This window comes from Protopterus annectens, chromosome 14.part0, assembly GCF_019279795.1.
Source record: "Protopterus annectens isolate FY-2018-M chromosome 14.part0, PAN1.0, whole genome shotgun sequence".
NCBI lineage: Eukaryota > Metazoa > Chordata > Ceratodontiformes > Protopteridae > Protopterus > Protopterus annectens.
The window spans coordinates 661,430,185-661,449,368 of NC_056748.1; the positions used below are offsets into that span (position 1 = coordinate 661,430,185).

Here is a 19,184-nt window from a genome sequence, read left to right on the forward strand (position 1 = left end):
ACACATAGAAAAATATATAGCAATTGCAGATCACACTAACCATTGTTGGGGTCTATATTATGTTATCAAAAAGGCATTACAGTGAATGCCTTTTCATTGACCCCTGAAGAGCAGTCACTTAGGCAAATGGCCAATTCTGTGATTTTTTCTTTTTCTTAGTGAAAAAGAAATTGCTCGGCCGACCAGAAACAAAACATCACTACAAGCATTTCAAACTGGGGGGCTATGCCCCCCCCAACCCCCTATATGGGGGACTGTGCCCCATCTAACTATATGAACACTGAGATTGCACTACAGTGGGGAAAGGACCAAATTCAAAATGATGGCCAAGGGATTTTTTTCCCTAGAAAAATCGCTGAATTGGCTGTTCACATAACTGGTGGCTCGATGTTTAAGGGTCGATGAAAAGGCATTTGCTGTAATGCCTTTTTGATAACCTAATATAGACCCCTATAGTTGTGGTAGCACAGAAGTTAACAGAACAGGTTTTTGTTTTCAAGCTGTACATCTAGGAGGGTGCCTGCAGCATGGTGCGGGAAGTGTGAGCTGAAGGCAGCCTGGATACTGCAGCAGAAAACAAGAGAAGTTTAACACAACTGAAAGCATTCTTTCATCAAGAAACTCAATTTCTAAAACTCTAAAATGAATGCAAAATTCTAGGCAACCTGATGCTTTCCAGAAGTACAAAGTGCCATTTAATTTCCAAGTATCTTGAATTGATGTCTTCTTTCAGTAAATGTGCATCATTTCTCTTTCTCTTTATATATTTTCACCATAAAAATAAATAATGGTATATCTCATGCTTAAGTTTCTTCTTTGTTATAATGTCATATATGTGTTCAGATATTGTATATCAAACTCTGTGTTATACATACATAGCTTAATAATGCTCTGCATTCATATGCTTATGGGTAAACTGTGCTTAATTATAAAAGACAGACTGATTTTAGAAATATTTTAACTTGGGTACAGATGTTTTCCTTTATATTTTTCAAATGTGAAGTGATTTTGTCTTTTCACCAGCATGGCAGTCTCATACTCTGACCTTATTTTACACAGAATGTTGTTTTCACATCTGTTCTATCTAATTAAACATATTCAGAAACACATACATGCGCGCACACACACACACACACACACACACACACACACACACGCACACACGCACACACACGCACACACACACACACACACACACACACACACACACACACACACACACACACACGTCTGTATGAATGCATACACGAATATACCTGTGTGCAGGATAAACTGCTTCTGTTTGGGTAAAGACAAGAGCTTTTGTCTGAACATGGTTATGGCAAGTTCAGTTACAATATATTCATTTTTTTCTGTGCAGATCCAGATTTTTAAAACAATGTCTCTCAGTTAAAAAAAACATCACATCCAATAATAGGTTTCATTCAATCTTAATGACCAAATAAATTAAGATTTTTTTTTTTTGCTTTGGTTAATATGCTTTTTTCGTCTAATGACAAATATCTGTCATTTTTGTACTATTTTGTCAGTTTTGTCACTACTCTCAAAAGGGGAGAGGTGACCCTGGAAGATAATTATTTAAGTAATGGGCAATGTGGGAGGCAAAACTTCAATTACTGGGGATCAAGGGGTAGCAGATCTACTCCACAAAAGTCTGATATATGCTGCTTTGCAGATATCAAGAGTAAATGCTTTTATTTTTGTGGGTGAACAGGTGAGTAAGATTTGAAGGATGTAGATAGCACATTAAACAGGAAATTTTTCTGGAAGTACAGTTTATGAATGCTTTTATTGCTTGACAGAGTAGAATAGTTGGAATGCTGCTTTCTAACATCATTTTCATGTTACCAAGAACAAAAACAAGAGCTCCCGAGTAAGATTTTCATATTATTCTATAATCAAATGTTTTGAAAATATCAAAGCATCTACACATATTGCTTTTCACTTTATTTCATCTACTGAAAATTTATTCCAAACAACCACTACCTTCTTAGTGTAATCAAAATTTCGTGTCTTCCTAAAACTGTGTCATTGCAACTCTACACACATTCATAAAGCAGCACATGAGCAGAACATACGCAGCCATCAGAATTAAGGCTACTTGGAGCTGTTTTAGAAAATGTTATTTCAACCTTTACCAATTTATTTTCACTGATGGCAGCTTCAGAGAATACATGTTGCCTGGGGGATGTGCTTCATTCCATGCATAAAGTTCTTACAAGAAATATACAGGAATTCCTTGTCTCACGCGATCTGCTTACACAGAGTGACTTTACACATGGAGAAAAGCATGACTGCTATCCTTTTATGCAGGCTGAAGTGCTGGTTTAATGTCTGGCTATGGTGAATTGATTGCAAAATGGTCTCTGTCCTCTTACCCAAATATTTAAAAAGAGAATTTTCAGTGCCAAACTTGAGTAATTTAAGCTGTGCAATACAAAGATTCTCTTATCATTGAACTGGTAGTTATTTTAGTTGTCAAGCACAAGAGGTGACAATATTTAGCCTGCGCTAAAAAAATGTGACCATATCTGTATAGCTCATGAGTCATATCCTTCCCGCTTTTTGCTTGTCTGGTCACTGTTTGTATTCATGTAGATAGAAATCCTTCAGCTAGTTTAGCCCACATTATTTCACAATTCCATGTTAATCCATAGCCAGTATAAGAGCTCAGTATCTGCTAGCTCAAAAACTATTTTTTCACAGTTTGTTAACTGGGTAGGTGGGCTGGTTCAAGAGCCCTTTTCAGCTGTTATATGAACAAAAGGCTACGTTAATAAACATACAGTTCTGACACTTGAAAATAAAAGCACCACAAGGTTATAGAATTATAATAACAAACTACAAGATTACGGAAAGAAAAGAAAAAAAAAAAAAGACAGCTGTAACCCTTCTCTGGTTCAGATATAAAATTAATACAGTCTTGAAAATAAAAAAACAATAGATACTAAAACTGTAAAGGACTATACTTGTAAAACTTCTAGAATAAAATATTTAATTTACAGTGCCAGAACCCTTGATTTTCTGGCTGCTCGTGTCTAGTAGAGACTTGGGTGCTAAACCAGGGATGAATTTCCTGTCCCCCATACAATTGTGCAAGTGACACAAATTGGGTTATGGAGATCTCTGCTTCACATGAATGGGGAGCCTGCTCTACATAAAGGGGTAGTCCTATTCATATCACAGGCAAGGTTTAAGAGTAATTCTGGTGCTATTTGTTTTGCAGATATGGAGGAGAACCATCAGGGTGGGGTCCAATAATACCTTAAATGCCAGGCCTAAATTTCCCCTCTGCAGTCTGTAGGAGACTGACTACTGGGATAAGGCTTTGAGGCAGCCTGCACAGGACATGTTCCATATGCCCTGTATTCTTTAAGTGAGGAAGGTCTGTGGATGTTCCAATAGTTGGCTGTGCCTGGTTATGTACATACCAAAGGAGACAATGTACTCAGTTATAGGTCTGATGAATGCCGAATACAGTGGAATAATGACCTCCTTGGACCTAGATGCCATACCTTTGTTTACAAGTCACACAACAGAATGATTTCTTCCCAGGTATAGACATGTGATGGTCAAAGGATAGTTTACTATGTACATGTTCCCAAGTTTATGACTAATCGGTGAGCTCTTAAGGGTGTGTAGTCAATATGATTGATAGTTACCACAGGTGGATGAAATCCCAAAGGTTACCATTATATATTTATTGGCAAATAATTTTAGTCCATGGCTTCAACACAAGTTTAGTCAGTGTCAGGCCTTCCCAGAGAACATTAGTATCATCGCAGAGTCTATGACTGCTCCTAATTTGCAATAGTCTGCAAATTTGGTGAGCCAGAGGACCCTGATATTAACCTTAACTTCAGAGAAATAGATTCCAAAAGAGCAGTTCCAGGAAAGATCCCCGAGGAACTAAAGTTGTGATTGGCCTCATTGTAGAGGTGGACTCCCATATTCTAACTTCCTGGGTCCTGTCTTTGAGCCAACTGGCTATCCACCAGGTGACATAAGGGTTTATAACTTACCTCTTGTGTTTGTCAACAATTCCAGAGTGCGGTATTGTGTCAAATTCAGTGGTTAGGTCAAACTAGGCAGTGTGAAACGTTTTGCCCTCATTCATCGCTTTAGTGACCTTTTCAAAGAAGTCTATCAGGTTGAGTAGGCATGACATGCCCTTAACACCAAACCCCATTGTGTCCAGTGCCTGTCAATTGAATGATAATTTCATGGAAGTAAATAAAAACAGCAGAATACAAGTATGGAATGTAAATAATGAAAGTAGAGACTATTAGTAGGGAATGAGAAAAGAGATGGTGAGGTGAAGAAGAAAGGTACAACGACTATTAATAATCTTTACTACAGTACAGGATAACACCTATAGGAATAAACTATTACATGTGGAGATGAAAAGTGAGCGAGATATTTATGTAGTATTAGTAAGAAGAATTTTAGGTGTTATCATTAGGATACGAGATTATAGTGGTCTGTATCACACATTATGCACTCCCTAAACCTCCTGCTAATTATATACAGTGAATCAGAGATCGCACTACAGTGAGGAAAGGGCAAATTTCCTCATTTTCACTAGACTGTGCACTGAAAATGCCGTTAGCTGAACTGATTTTACGCTGAACTGATAGGCACCCAGATTGTAGACCTTACAGAGCAAAGGTTGAAATAAAGAATAGGAGTGCTTAATGAATATCACAATTTCACAGATTTTGGCTGAACTAATTTAAAATGATGCTTTTTGAGATTTTTCCTAGAACCCCTGTATTCTGTTACCTACTTAGGTAGGTTGTTCCAGTTAGCTGTGACACATTTGTAGAGGATCCTTTCTCCAATTGCTTTTTTTTTTACACTGTGGTTTGTATAATGTAGTGTTGCCTACTCAGTTATTCTGACAGTCATAGTGGGAAGACTATTCCAGGTTAATTGGACATCATAGGACAGTATCTGCTGTTGGTCAGTTATGAGGCATGTGAATAGGAAGGCAGCCTCACTAGCTACTAGAAGCCACTTGGCTACCTTTAGTGTTTGACAATGGTGTTCTCTGTGAGGAAAGTACAGTTGTGTAAAATCTTACCATAACAGTGAAGGTCCTCCTCCTCTTCACTGTATTCTTTTCTATAGGGATCTGCCACCTAGGATAGCCTGATGTTATGCAAGGATACCAAAGCCTTATTATTTTGTATGCACCGTATATCATCAGTACGTTCCTCACATAAGATGCAGGGCATAAAGGTTTCCTATAGATGCAGTTGCCGACAACTGAATTGCCCCAGTGGAGAACAGTCTCCATAGGACAAAGAAGTCTATGCACATCTAGAAAGAGAAAATGCTGAAAAAAGGGGAGAACCTCAGCCAGAAGGGAATCAAAAACAAAACAAACAAGAGGGGGTTGAAGGAAGTGAGCAAATACTGCAACAGTGAACAGAAGGACATCTAGTGTTATGGTAAGATTTTGCACAACTATATTATGTACTATGCCCTTCTACATCACTGTTGCAGTGTTCTTTACTATAAGAGAATATAAAAAGCTCAGGCAACTGAATGGGAGGTGGAAGGCTGAGAAGAGACCTCAAACACATACAAAATGGCTCTTGCAAAACCTGCACGAACTCTAGAGACCATATTCAATTTATAATGCTTAGTAAAATGTATGCACTGAAGACCAAGTAACCGCTACAAGAAGGGAATTAGTGTCCAACCCCCTGAAGAAAGCATCAGAAGAGGTAACAGCCCTAGTGGAATAAGCTCTAATAGAAGCAGACAAAGATTTGCCATGAAAAGAATAGCAAAACAAAATTGCCTTAGATATCCAGGAGGGAGGAGATGGTTTGCTTAGAAACAGCAAAACCCAATGTCCTGTGATGAAAAGAAAAAGCAGGTCAGATTCACAGTTTTATTCAAACAGTACCGGACCTGTCTATTCAAAAGGAAGGGAGTTGTACTGACTGATGCAAGGAAAACTCATTTACCCCTTTGGGCATAAATGAAGGATTAGTATGAAGGGACACCCTGTCTCTGAGGGGAAAAAAAAAAAAAAAGGGGGAAGAATGGCCATAAAGGCCTAGAGCTCAGAAAGTCAGCTGAAGAACTGAGGATTGAGGAGAACCCCGTTGTCCTATGTGAGGAGGTCCCACCAGGGAGGTAAACTTGTGGTGATTGCCCCTGGCCAGATACAGTAAGAGGGGGAACTGGTGCTGTCTATGCCAAGAGGGAGTCACTAGCAAGATTTTTGGGGAGTCCAGCTGAATCTTCTACTGGACTCTTGGGAGTAAAGGAAGAGGAGGGGAAGCATAAAGAAACATCCCCTTCCAAGGAAAAGAAAGGGTGTCCATCTTCCATGCCAGATGTCATGGCACTCTGGAACAGGAGAGAGCTGCCTGTTCAGAGAGCAGGCAAAAAGACATACCTAAGGAATAATATGGACAATGTCCAGTAACATGTCTCTTTGAAGCATCCATTTGTGAGTCTGTGTTCTGGACCTGCTCAAAGAGTCTGCCACTAGATTGTGGTCTGAAGGAATGTATACTGCCTGAAGAGTTAAATAACGGAGAGCCACCTCCCCACCTCGCAAGCCTGAAGAGCCATCCTACAGAGGAGGCAAGTTTTGTACCTCCCAGCTTGTTGATGTACCACATCACTGTAGTGCTGTTTGTGTACACCTTCAGGGGGCCTAGACAGAGCATGGAGTGAAAAGCTTGAAGATCCAGAATCAGAGCTCTCATCTCTTTGGTATTGATATGGTCTGACGTCTGATGGGAGGCCAGAGATCAGGAGAGGTACACCAAAATCCAGGGGATGGCAGTGTTGCAGACAAACCACCTTGGAGGTACCACTGAGGCTTATGCATATGCACTCTGGTAAGAGAGGATAGTGGAATAGAAGAGACCATGAATCCCAGGACCTGAAGAAACACTCTGGCTGGAATGTCAGTCAGAGGGAATAAAAATGAAAGACGGTCAATGACAAAACTTTTGGAGGGGGAAGAAAGGCCAAAATTGGCACTGTCTGAATCCTGCATCCCAGATGCACATGATCCTGGGAGGGAGTCAGGACGGACATTTGGAAACTGATAGCTGAATGCCAGACATTGACTGAGAGAGATGGTGAACTCCAAACCCTGTAACAAGTGACTGGGAGAAGGTGCCTGAAGCAACAGTTCTAAATAAGGAAAATTATGAATGCCTTGGAGCCTGCAGAAAACAGTCACGGGAGCTAGACATTTTATAAATACCCTTGGGGCAGTAAAGAGGCCAAAGGGCAAAGCTGATAATTGAAAATGAGAGGAAGAACAGAGAAGCATAAAAAACTTCCTGAAAAGAGGGTGAATACAGATATGAAGGTAAGCATCCTTCAGATCCAAAGGCACTAGAAAAACCTGGGGTAGTATAACAGGACACAGAGTTTGAAGAGTAAGCATCCAAAAAGAAGGGACTTGAGAAAGGTTTTGAGCAGGAGGAATCTGGTCTCTAAGAGTGGGGGGGGAGGGGGGATTTTCAATGAGAAGCAGGCTTATCAGACAAATGAGGCTTCTGGGCCACCGAAGCCTGAGAAGCCTTAGCAGAGATGGCTTGCCAACTACCCTTTTTACCCTTGGAGTACAGACAAAAGCAGATCTAGAAGGATAATTCCTGTGGAATGTAGGGATAGGAGAGACAACAATATGTTTAAGGTCCTGCAAGGGTTTGCTTTTATCTTGAAGAGACAAATGGAGCAGCAGCAACCCGAAACATATGTTTATTATCCAAAGGAGCATCCAACAATTTGGCTTTAATGTCCTCAGGCAGAGACTGGAGATAAAGCCAAGAATGACACCTCATGACACACCCAGAAGCCACAGCCCCAGAAGAGGCATCAGCAGCAGCATCATATCTACACTTGATAGAGCAGTAAATGTGAGAGATTTCAAGAGCCCATATGTCACTGCAAGTAACATGGTATTTAGCACAACAAAATGCAGCTAGTAATTTGAGGATTAGTGGCAGTATCAGATGTACTCGCAAATCTTTTCTTTGTCTTAGGTTTTTGTGGCTTGCAGGGTACATTTCTAAAGACTGTGAACAGGTAGCAGTGAGTGCTGCACATTCAAGGACAGCTAGAGAAAATGAAATAAAGAGGATGGCAATGTGCTGTGAACTCCAATTCATTAACATAAAACAAACTACAGTATTTCGGGAGATGGAATACTTTATGTTGGTCTTGAGGTCATAATCTATAATTAAGGAGTATCAGTATGGCCACTACCTCATAGATTTATAATGTGGCTTGTAATGGTAACTGAATGAGCACAGAAAGAATGAATGGAAGGATTGTGGGCAGTAAAGTATAGCTTTAGTACCACTGAGGTAGCTCAAGATGGGGCAGTAGGGGAGCAAAGTGGGCCCTGACCAGAACACAACAGCAACCAATCACTATGTACACATTCACTACAGGTGATCCTGACTGATAGTGCAGTAAAGCAGAACAATGAAGCGTGTGGTGTGTGTGTGTGGTGGGGCTTTTTGCACACTTTTAGGGACGGCTGACCAGCCTTTTTTTTTTCTTTTATCAAAGCCGACTTCAGGATTTTTCTGCCTTATATGTGGTAATACTCTGCTACCAAATGAGCTAAGCTGGATGTTAATACAAATGACCTGACCTGAATGAACTGTCTCACTTATAGGTACTCTCTACTTATAAGTAAGACAGGACAGATTAGCCAAAATGTGCATATGAGTATATATAGGTTCACAGGTATGTACTAGGCTATCTGCCCAAAGGCATTTATAAGCCTAGCCAGAATGTGTCAGTTTTCGCCACCCCATTGATTAATTAACTGAGCCTCTGTCAAGAAGAGCTAATGAAGTGATCCCAGGGGTGTATTTTCTGTTACCTATCCACTCATCAAGGTTTCTCTTGAAGAGTGTTAGTGAGGGGCTCTGCCTAATGTAGTTAGGAATTTTGTTCCAAAGCATGGGGGAGTCTCTGTGACATGACTCTATTCTCCAGCATGCTCTATTTATTGTTGTGGCGAGGTTTAACTCACTGGAGCGAGTGGCTCACAGCGACTTGGATTTCTTTAGGTGAAGCATGTCCAGTTCTGAGTTGGACATGGCTTTGCAAGTCAGGCAGAGAGCACCTCTGAGTAAGCGATATGCCACTGAGTACAGCTGGAGTTTTTCCAGTCGGGCTGCATAGGACATATGTTTGAGACCAGTAATCCTCTTGGGGAGGTACTTTTGTGGTCTTTCCAGCTTTTGGAAGTGTCTTGTGAGGTACATCCCAAACGGGGCATTGTACTCTATGATGGGTCTGATGAGTGACGAGTAGAGGGGCACTATAACCTCTTTATTTCTAGATGCTAACCCTTTAGTAATTAGATGGGCTACATAGAAGGATTTCCTAAGTACTTTGGCAATATGATTGTCAAAGGAGAGATTACTATCTACCTGGGTCCCCAGATCTCTCATTACCTCTTCTGTATTAAGGGGGTTGCCACCTATGTGGTAATTCATGGGTGTTTTGTTTTTCCCCAAATGGGATGACTGTGCATTTTTTGGCATTTAGCTTGAGACCATGACTTTGACACCATGTGGCCGTCTCAGTAAGGCCCTTTTGGAGAATGTCCATGTCAGCCAGAGCGTCAATTATGGCTCCCAGTTTGCAGTCATCGGCTAACTTGATTAGCCATAGTCCTCCTGTGTGTTTGCCTGTACTTCTGAGAAGTATATGCCAAACAGTAGGGGTTCCAGGACCGAGCCTTGTGGGACACCACTTGTGACTGGTTTAGAGTCGGACCTGGAGCCCTCTATTCTTACTGTGCGAGTTCTGTCTGTAAGCCAGTTGGCAACCCATCTCGTGACGTAGGGGTTTATGTTCAGGCTGGTGAGTTTTTCTATAATTCCCAAGTGGGGAATGGTGTCAAAAGCCTTGGCGAGATCAAGGTAGGCTGTGTGAACTACCTTCCCCTCATCTATGGCCTTGGTGACTGTCTCGAAGAAGTCAACCAGGTTTAGTAGGCATGATCTGCCCTTAACAAAGCCGGACTGGGTCGGGTCAAGTGTTTGGAGGTTCCCAATGTCTTTGTTAATGAGTTCCATGATGATGCGCTCCATAGCCTTGCAGACCAGGCTAGTCAGGCTTATGGGGTGATAGTTACCAGGGTCAGTTGTGGCCCCTCCTTTGTGGAGCGGAATAACTGCTGCTGTGCGCCATTCTATGGGCACATAGCCTGTGGAGAGGCTGAGGCTGAACAGTGTGTTTAGGTAGGGGGTTAGTTCATTCTGTAGTTCGTGCAAGATGCAACCTGGGACATCATCTGGCACCATTGACACTGTGCTTTTGGCTTTTGAAAGGGCTGTTTTCACCTGTGCGTCTGTGATTTCCGGGACACTACACTTTTCCAGTATTGTTGTGGGCCCTTTTGGGGGTGAGAGGGGGGTGAAGTTTGCACTGAATCTATCTGCCAGGATGTTGGTAATATCAGTGGGTTCAGTATATTTTGTGCTATTTTGCACTAGCTAAGAGCATACCTGCGAGTTGCCACTTAGATTCTTGACATAGCTAAAGAAGGCTTTGTGGTTATCCTTCAAATCCTTGGCTATCTTTCTTTCGAAGTTAGCCTTGGAAGACTTTATGACAGACCTTAGTTTCTTAATGATACTGATCAGGGATGTCTTTCCTTCTCAGGATTTGCTTTTTTTCTGAACTAGTTTCCTCCTTCTATTATATAGCCTGTTTATGGTAGGGGTCCACCAAACTGGTTTCCTTCTCTGAGGGGAGCGAGTCTTGGTTTTGCTAGAGAAGGCATGATCCATGCATCCTTGTAGGTGCTCAGTGTGCATTTGTAAAGGTTTCTACATCTTGGGCAGCATTATCCTTTAGTGTGGGGGCTGTGAAACTTCCACCTCTATCTTAAGTAAGGTGACGTTTGCTTTAAAAAAGGTTTTTACTGTGTTTTCCTTAGTTGGGGGTGGTGGTGGGGTGTGGACATCCAGAGTGATTAATTTATGGTCTGCTCTAACCAGTGATGGGTTGACCTCTGGTGTGGAACACCTGTCGCCCATGTTGGTGATGACCAGGTCCAATATGTTTTCACCTCTGGTAGGGGAGTTTATCAGCTGATCCAGGGCCATTTGAGTTGATAAATTCCAGGAAGCACTGGACCTGGGAGTTTGTACTTGAGTAGTTTTCCCAGTTAACGGTAGGGTAATTGAAATCGCCCAATATCCGGGTGGAGTGGTGGTCCTGGGTCATGGAGGGTGATCTGTAGCAGGCCACAATTTGCATTGCAGATTTGCCTGATGTTAGTTGCACATGGATGATCTCGGAGGTATCATGCTGTGCCACTAACCTGGAGGTGTAGGTATCCTTGATGAATATGGATACACCCCCTCCTTTTGTGTTTCGGTCCATGTTCTGTGGCTGAAATGTGTGGTATGAGTTGTAGCCCGGTAGTGCTGGGGTGCTCTGTGGAGCCTTGAACCAGGTTTAAGTTACTGCACAGATGTCAACGTTCTCCATACTGAGGAGTGCTTCGAGCGCATGCATTTTGAGATTTAAACTCCTGGTGTTGAGTAGCATAACCCTCATTTATTTTATTTGTGCTGTTTACGGAGGTGGATTTGACTTTTGAGCCTTGCCTAAAAAAGGCATTATGGGGGCAGCAAGAGCCTTGGCAGTATTTGAAAGCCTAGGGTGACAAGGTGCAAGCCATCTCTTGTGAAGCAATGAGGCCTGTTGAGCATGTTGTCCTAGGCTGACAGACACTGGATCCCCTTTGAATGACACCAGAAGCTTAGCCAATTGTTGAAATTGATCATTTTTTCTTTATACTGCGGTATCATTCTTGATGAGGGCAGGATGCTACTCAGAGTCAGGGTCATACCCGCCTGGGTTACATGATCAGAGAGCTCTTCCATGTCTCTTTTCATGTAGTCCAGGGAGGTACGTCTCAGGTCATTCACACCAATGTGAACAGTGACAGAGTCATATTTGTACTTGTTCTGGAGTGACATGAGTGCTTATGTTATGTGGCAGATTCTGGCTCCCGACAAGCAGCTAACAGTAACCTTCTCCTTGTCCAGCCTAGTGAGTGGGACGTCAGTGTGCCTGACTATAGAGTCGCCTATTACTAGTGTGTTAGGGATGTTATTTTGCCTTAAGGGCTGTGATTGTGCGGCACACTGATTTTGTGTTTTATGTGTTGTCTGGTTTGTGACGGGAAGTGCAGGTTTTTTGGGTGTCTGCTTTGGAGGTCTGTGATGCTTTTGCAGGTTTTTATTTAGAGCCTCCGAGTATGCTTTTGTGTATTTATGCATATTTTTTGCCAGTGCTGGTTTAGTATGTCTATGTGAGGCTGGAGGTGTGGTGCAAGTGTTTACCTTCTCCTCATGACTGCTTGTTCCAGACTTGGGTGGAGAGAGCTTAGCCTCCAATTTAGCTATATAATTGCATCTCTCAGTTAGGTTAATGTTTTGTGGTAGGATGAGAGGGTTGTCTGTGCACAGGAGGCAGTTGTAACATTGTAACATTGCCTCAGGATACCCATGTTCACCAGCTGGACTGGAGAGTACACCTGAAATTGCCCTTTGGTCATGTCTGAATAGTAGGGTGAGCTGCTTAGTAGCTTGGTTGGTGAGGGGTGAATAATGAGCCTTGCCTTGCTGGGCAATCAAGTGTCGGGGTATTAGGGGAGAGAGTTGAATACATAAGCAAATAAATAAAGTGAAACAGATATTCATGTAAAGAACGCATAAAACTGCACTGGGGAGCTGTTTATTCTTGTACAGTTTAATGGCAGAAAGTTGCATTTGCATTGATTAGATGGAAACAAAGGAGACTCCATTTCTCACTGAAGGATAGGTGATTGGTGTTTTATGACCAGGACCATCAAGATCTCAGATAAGATCAAAAAGAAAAATCCATACATGCAACCCTTGAGCAGAGCATAGCAGCAGTCAAGCAGTATGCACATGCTCAGTGTGGGTTATCCTGATCAAGAGAGTATGGGAAAATAGTGTAAGATGTGAAGCGTAACCAGATCAAACGCAAGTAAAACTACCTATTTGTGGCTTAAAGCACACAACCTATATATATATATATATATATATATATATATATATATATATATATATATATATATATATATATATATATATATATATATATATATATATATATATATACACACACATATACATACAACTATACACTCACACATACATATACACACACACATATACACACACACATATACACACACACATATACACACACACATATACACACACACATATACACACGCACTTTATCAGGAATTTAATTTGGCTTATTTGCAGTAGTTTTTGAAACTGATTTAATATATATAATTGCGCTGAGCTAGAAGACTTTCAAGTTATCTTACACTGGAATGAGTTATGTTATTTTGCAATGCATTTTACCAAATTTTCTTAGTCAAGATGCAATTGTTATGACTGAAATGTTTTTCCTTGCTGTTTTGAAAGTACAATGAAGCCTTTTGATTTAACATGTGTTTTTCTGTATTCTGGCCTAGCATTTTTGTTTAGGTTGGGTTTAATAGTTTTGTTTGTAAGTTTGATGCTTGATAGACATGTTTTTGTCATAAACATTTTGCACTTTTATGTAGATTATTGCTCGTTTGGTATTGACTTTTTATTTGTGGGTTTGAGAGTTTATGGATGTGATAACGGCGATCTCATGCTTTACTTTTCGTGATGTTCTACGCTTTACTAAGTACAATAGGATGATGTTTGTGTGAGACAGTGGAGGAATTTCTCCCTTACCCCCACTGTTGTGTGACTAGTATTTCTACATGTAAATGAATGAATATGGGGCAAACCTCTACACTGAGAGTACAGAAGTCTTACCACTGCAAAACAGTATTTCAATGCTGGCTGTTTTTGTTTCAAAGGAACATTTTATTTGATGAATTGAAATGTGCACTATATTCATAATACTCGCGGTGGTGGTGCTGCGGTAGCATTGTCGCCTCATAGAAAGACGCTGTCAGGTTCGATTCTCAGCTAGAGTGTCTTCTGCATGGAGACATGCATGAATGGGCATACCTTCGTTGAAGGTTGTGCGTCAGGCCTGGCAAGCCGGTACGTAAAAATCAACTGCCAATCATTAGTGGACCGGAGTTCCGCTGTGGTGACCCCTAACCGGGAAAAGCCGAAAGACACAAACTATATTCATAATACTGTACCGCACTGTATAATAAGGGAAGTTCTTTTTCATTTAAGACTTCTCTTACAATATTATTTTGCTCAGAATGTAATTTTATTGTTATGTTTAATTTAGTTATTATAGATTTACAGCTTTGGGAATTGTCAATGTAGTTAATTGAAACTAGGAATGTAAAATATAATAAAATAAGTCTAAATAAATAGCAAGTATAACAGCTACTGTTTATTGGGATCAAACCAAAATGCATTTTTTGTTCTGAAGACAGATTTTGTTCTTGCTCTGCATAAACAAACTCGGCAGCACAGGTAGTTATTTTGTGGTCAGCATTTATTAGGTACTATTATGCTATTTTGACATCTGTAGTAAAACTACAACACTATTAGTTATTTTTCTACATTTAATTTGGAAACAGCCTTGTCACATTAGATAGAATTTGGTGGTGACACACAAGATATACCATATAGTAAACTTCTTCAAATCTTTTGTTGCATCCAATTTAAAAATCAGTGTTTTTGCTTCAAAAGAGCACATCACTGTCATTCTGGAATTTTAGCCTGGTAGTCATTAAGCAGAGTTAAGATGGTGGAAGAAGGAAGCGATAAGCCTAGCTAGTATGCCCTTAAGAATAGTTAACATTCAACCTTCCCTCTATCCCTACATTCTCCCCTTAACCCCCACTCTTTTAAATGCCTGTATGGATTCCCACTCCACGACCCTCTTACTCTGCACTCAGTTGTCTAATCTAGGTATGATCAGCACCGACCCTCTTACTCTGCACTCAGTTGTCTAATCTAGGTATGATCAGCACCTCCAGATCATTTTTCTGTTGTGTTGCTCCCACAATCTGATATTTCACACCATAATCACTGTGTTCTAAGTGCAATGATTTGCATTTGTTTGTCAAGGGTCTCAGTTGCCACTTTTCTACCCATTTGTTTAGTCTTTATAAGTTATTTGTTGGAGAATTCACACCATCCTCGACTGCAAAGAGGCTGATCTTGTTCTTTATTTCTTGAAATATCTCTGAATGAAACAACATTGAAACACATTGGACCCAGGACAGACCCCTATGGTTCTCCAGTTGTCACATTCTTTCTTCCTGTCATTGTTCCATTTATCACAAGCCTTTGTTTCCTACCATCCAATGATGCAGCTATCAATTTTCTCAGTCTTAGTCCTGTATCCAGCCACTCCAATTTTCCTATCTACCTTCTGTGTGGAAGCAAGTCAAAAAGGAAAGGCTGTGTTAAAGCCCAGGTAGACAATGTCCAACAGTACTCCCTTGTCAAATTCACCTGTAACCCACTCGTAACATTTGATCAGGTTTGAAAGACAGCTCCTTCAGTCCATGAGCCCATGTTGGCTGCTATTTCCTCTCGCCATACTACTTTCATTCCACTCAGGATAATACTCTCAGTTCTCTTAAGATGAATGTCCTCAGCACGACTGACATTGTTGTATGCCACTTCTTTGGACAGGGTTCCTGAACAGCTGCTTCAGGATGATGGTTCTTGGCTCTGTTCCACTCACCATCCCTACAATGAATAGTTGTATATCTTTGTACTCCAAAGAGTCAGCAGTCCTATCCTTGTGAAGAGAGTCACAGGAAGACATTGATAAGGGGATTTGTTACATGTAAAAGTCGTTTCCCTCTACTGATACACACTAGTGTAACAAAAGACAAGCACTGCACTTAAGTACTTCATAAAATACTGTGTGTGCTACTGCTTATATATTTAAGCGGATGAGCCATATGTCTGTACTTATTTATTCTGCTGTTGTACAAAAGTTAGAGACCTGCAGATATAATGATAAAAATGCACACATGTGCGCTTGTGCACACACACACACACACACACACACACACACACACACACACACACACACACACACACACACACACACCTTTACAGCATTTTACTTTTGTTCTCATTCTTTCTAAACTAATCTTTGTTTCAACAGGATAGCCTAGAAATATCAAATATTTCAATTAAATAGGAAAAAATATGCGGATTCTAATCAGCAAACTCCTGATGACTACAGTGAATGGATATTTCATCTTAACCAGATGGTTGTGGTGGTTCTGCAGAATACTATGTGAGAGTTTTGTAAACCACAAACAGTAACTGTAAAGCTTTAATAGGAGTGAGTCATTAAAACTTCACAAATCTTTCAAGTTCTGTTTCTAAAATAAGCAATGTTAAAGTGTGAACTGAAAGAAACACGAACTCATTGTATTATGTCATTTATATTTATTCTGTGTACACTTACACACATTTCTTTTTCCCCTTAGGGTGTGATGGTTGGCATGGGTCAAAAGGACAGCTATGTAGGTGATGAAGCACAGAGCAAAAGAGGTATTCTGACACTCAAGTACCCTATAGAGCATGGCATTATAACAAACTGGGATGATATGGAGAAGGTAAGACAATAAATGGAGATGGGTTTGGTGCTGGTTAAATCATCCCAGCACTTGATTTTACCTAAAATATTAAAAATTTGCACTGTGTTATGAAAAGGTGTCAAATGCACCACAGAAATATTCAACAGGGTACATCTCCCATGTACTGTATTGTTTACTGCCATATCTAAATGCAAAACACATGCAGGATGCTTTGGTGTTCTCCTAAAGATCTCATTTAGTATCACCAGATGTTTTATACAGAACCATTTTAGCAAGACTACCTTTGTATCCTGTATCAATCTCTTATCTAAATAGAAAGGCATAATTTTTAAGTACATGGTACATTCAATGTGTTATATCTTCCATTACACTTAATGTGAAATTTGTGTCAAACTATGGCAACTAATCCCATATTTACAATTGCAAACCAAGGTGTGATATTTATTTATTTTTTCTACAGGTTCTACTATATCTTGGACACCAGTTATGTGCCAAAAAAACCCCAAAGATTATGCAATGTTATGCAATATTAACAAAGCAAGCCTGAGTGCTGGAATACACACCAGCTCACTTATGACCCTGAAGAATGAATGACTGAATGAAAGGACGATGCCCTAGTATGCGATGGATATTAGCTAGCCTTAGCAATGAGAAATATATGCCATGCATAAAACACATCAGCATCCATTTTATTGTTTACCAATATTATATTTAATTGCATTATCCCTTACACCCAACCCCATAATTACTGTAGTTGCTTATAACTGTTTTCCTCTCTTACAAATCCTTTATATAGGTTATTTTTTTTTCTGAGGTCTCATAAGAAATGTACTTTTTTTAATCCAATATGGATTTCCTTCAATGCCAAAGGCAAATTTTTGATGAAAATAGTATTTGATCACATTTTACTTTAAGATGCTTAAAGAGTTCTTTTATTCTTCCCTTGTCTGTTGTCTTCCAGGGAATACTTGCACACATTTAATTATTTAAAAGGAAATTATCCTCCTGGGTGATGTAAACATTCACTGGCAGTCTTTATCCACAAATTCAGCAGTCAACAGCATTAATCTCTTTGGATTCACTCAGCTTATTAATACACCAACAAGATATGGCAAAAATAACTCCCAGCCATCTATTCTGGACTGCATTCTGGTTAATAGCCCACATAATTTTACCTCCTCATGTACCCTTCTCTGATGCACTAAGTGTTCACCTACCAGCTTATACCCACAGCAGTATTATACAACTAACAAGAGGAACACAAGCTCAAAACTACCCATAATCTCTCCAGATTCTCCAAGGAGTATTTCACTGAATCTCTGAAGGCAGTTAACTGGTCCATCCTAAAAAGAATCCCCTTAAAATTATTCAGTCGAATAATTCAATGCAGCATTTCTAAATATTCTTAAAACCTTAGCCCACAGCTTACAAAAGTAATTAAAAACATCCATCCCCCATGGCTCACCAAGCAATACAAACTCCTTATGAAAGGAAAACAGAGGCAAAGCATAGATTAACTGGCAAAAGAGTAAAAATGACAAAAATTGGCAACTATTCAGACAGCTACAAAAAAAAAAAAAAAAAAAAAAAAAAAAAAAAAAAAAAGTCTTATTACACTCAGCTATAAGATAAAACAACCCTAAAAATTTCTGGGCCTCCATATCTTCTTTCATCAGCCCAGGTACAAAAAAGTATCCCAGCCCATACCCAGACATCCCCCTCTTCAAACAGCTACCTATTTCAATATAAACTTCACAGAATGCATAGACAGCTTAACCTCAAAATCATTTAATACACCTTCATCCAAACAGAACTTCCCCTACCTTAGACTGAAGCACATTTTCCTTCACAAAACTCGCCTATTTGCAACCTCTCCTCTACACATGCAGACCATCCACTTTACCTTTCAACCAGTTTCTGTAACTCTCATAAAAAAAGCTTTTACATACACTAAAACCCTGTTCCTCCTCAGTGGACAACCTTCCCTGGAATACCTATATCTAGCTGCAGATGTGGCAGCAAACCCAATCAGCATTTTTAATCTAACAGAATCCTGCATCCCTAACTTGGGGAAAATGGCACACATTATCCCCTTACATAAAGGAGGTAATACCATTGACATTACAAATTTTAGCCATCCTGTGTTCCCCTGTCTAAAATCATTGAATAATGAAGCTAATCACCAATACTCAACATGGATTTCAACTAGACCACGGGACCTCTACTGCATTACTATCATTTACACTGTCAATAAAGCTTGCAACTTTAATAAACTTGTATCTGCACTATCTCTAGATCTATCAAAAGCCTTTGACATGGGGGGGGGGGCAAAGCCTAGATGACCAACTGAGAGCTCCATAAACTAGTATAATAATATAGGAAAATGTTATTATTTTCAAGTTTAAAACATCGAAAATCTGTAAATAAACTACTAAACTAAATAAATATCAATTTTGGTGGAGATGTACAAAAATTTTACTGTCAAGTAACTTGGAGATGTATTGAGTCACTGAATATGAACTCTTCAAGGAATTCTCATCAAGATGCTGCTTTGAAAAAAAGAACAGCAATCGATGACATCTATCTT

General features: G+C 40.0%; 1 protein-coding gene across 1 annotated transcript in view; it reads left to right on the plus strand.

Moving 5' to 3' along the window:
- Positions 1-19,184, plus strand: part of LOC122789165 (actin, alpha cardiac muscle 1-like) — a 108,585-nt gene that overhangs the window by 21,154 nt on the left and 68,247 nt on the right. The window contains exon 3 of the mRNA XM_044056409.1: positions 16,487-16,615. Within this exon, the coding sequence (XP_043912344.1) occupies positions 16,487-16,615 (129 nt within the window). The remainder of the gene's footprint in view (positions 1-16,486; positions 16,616-19,184) is intronic.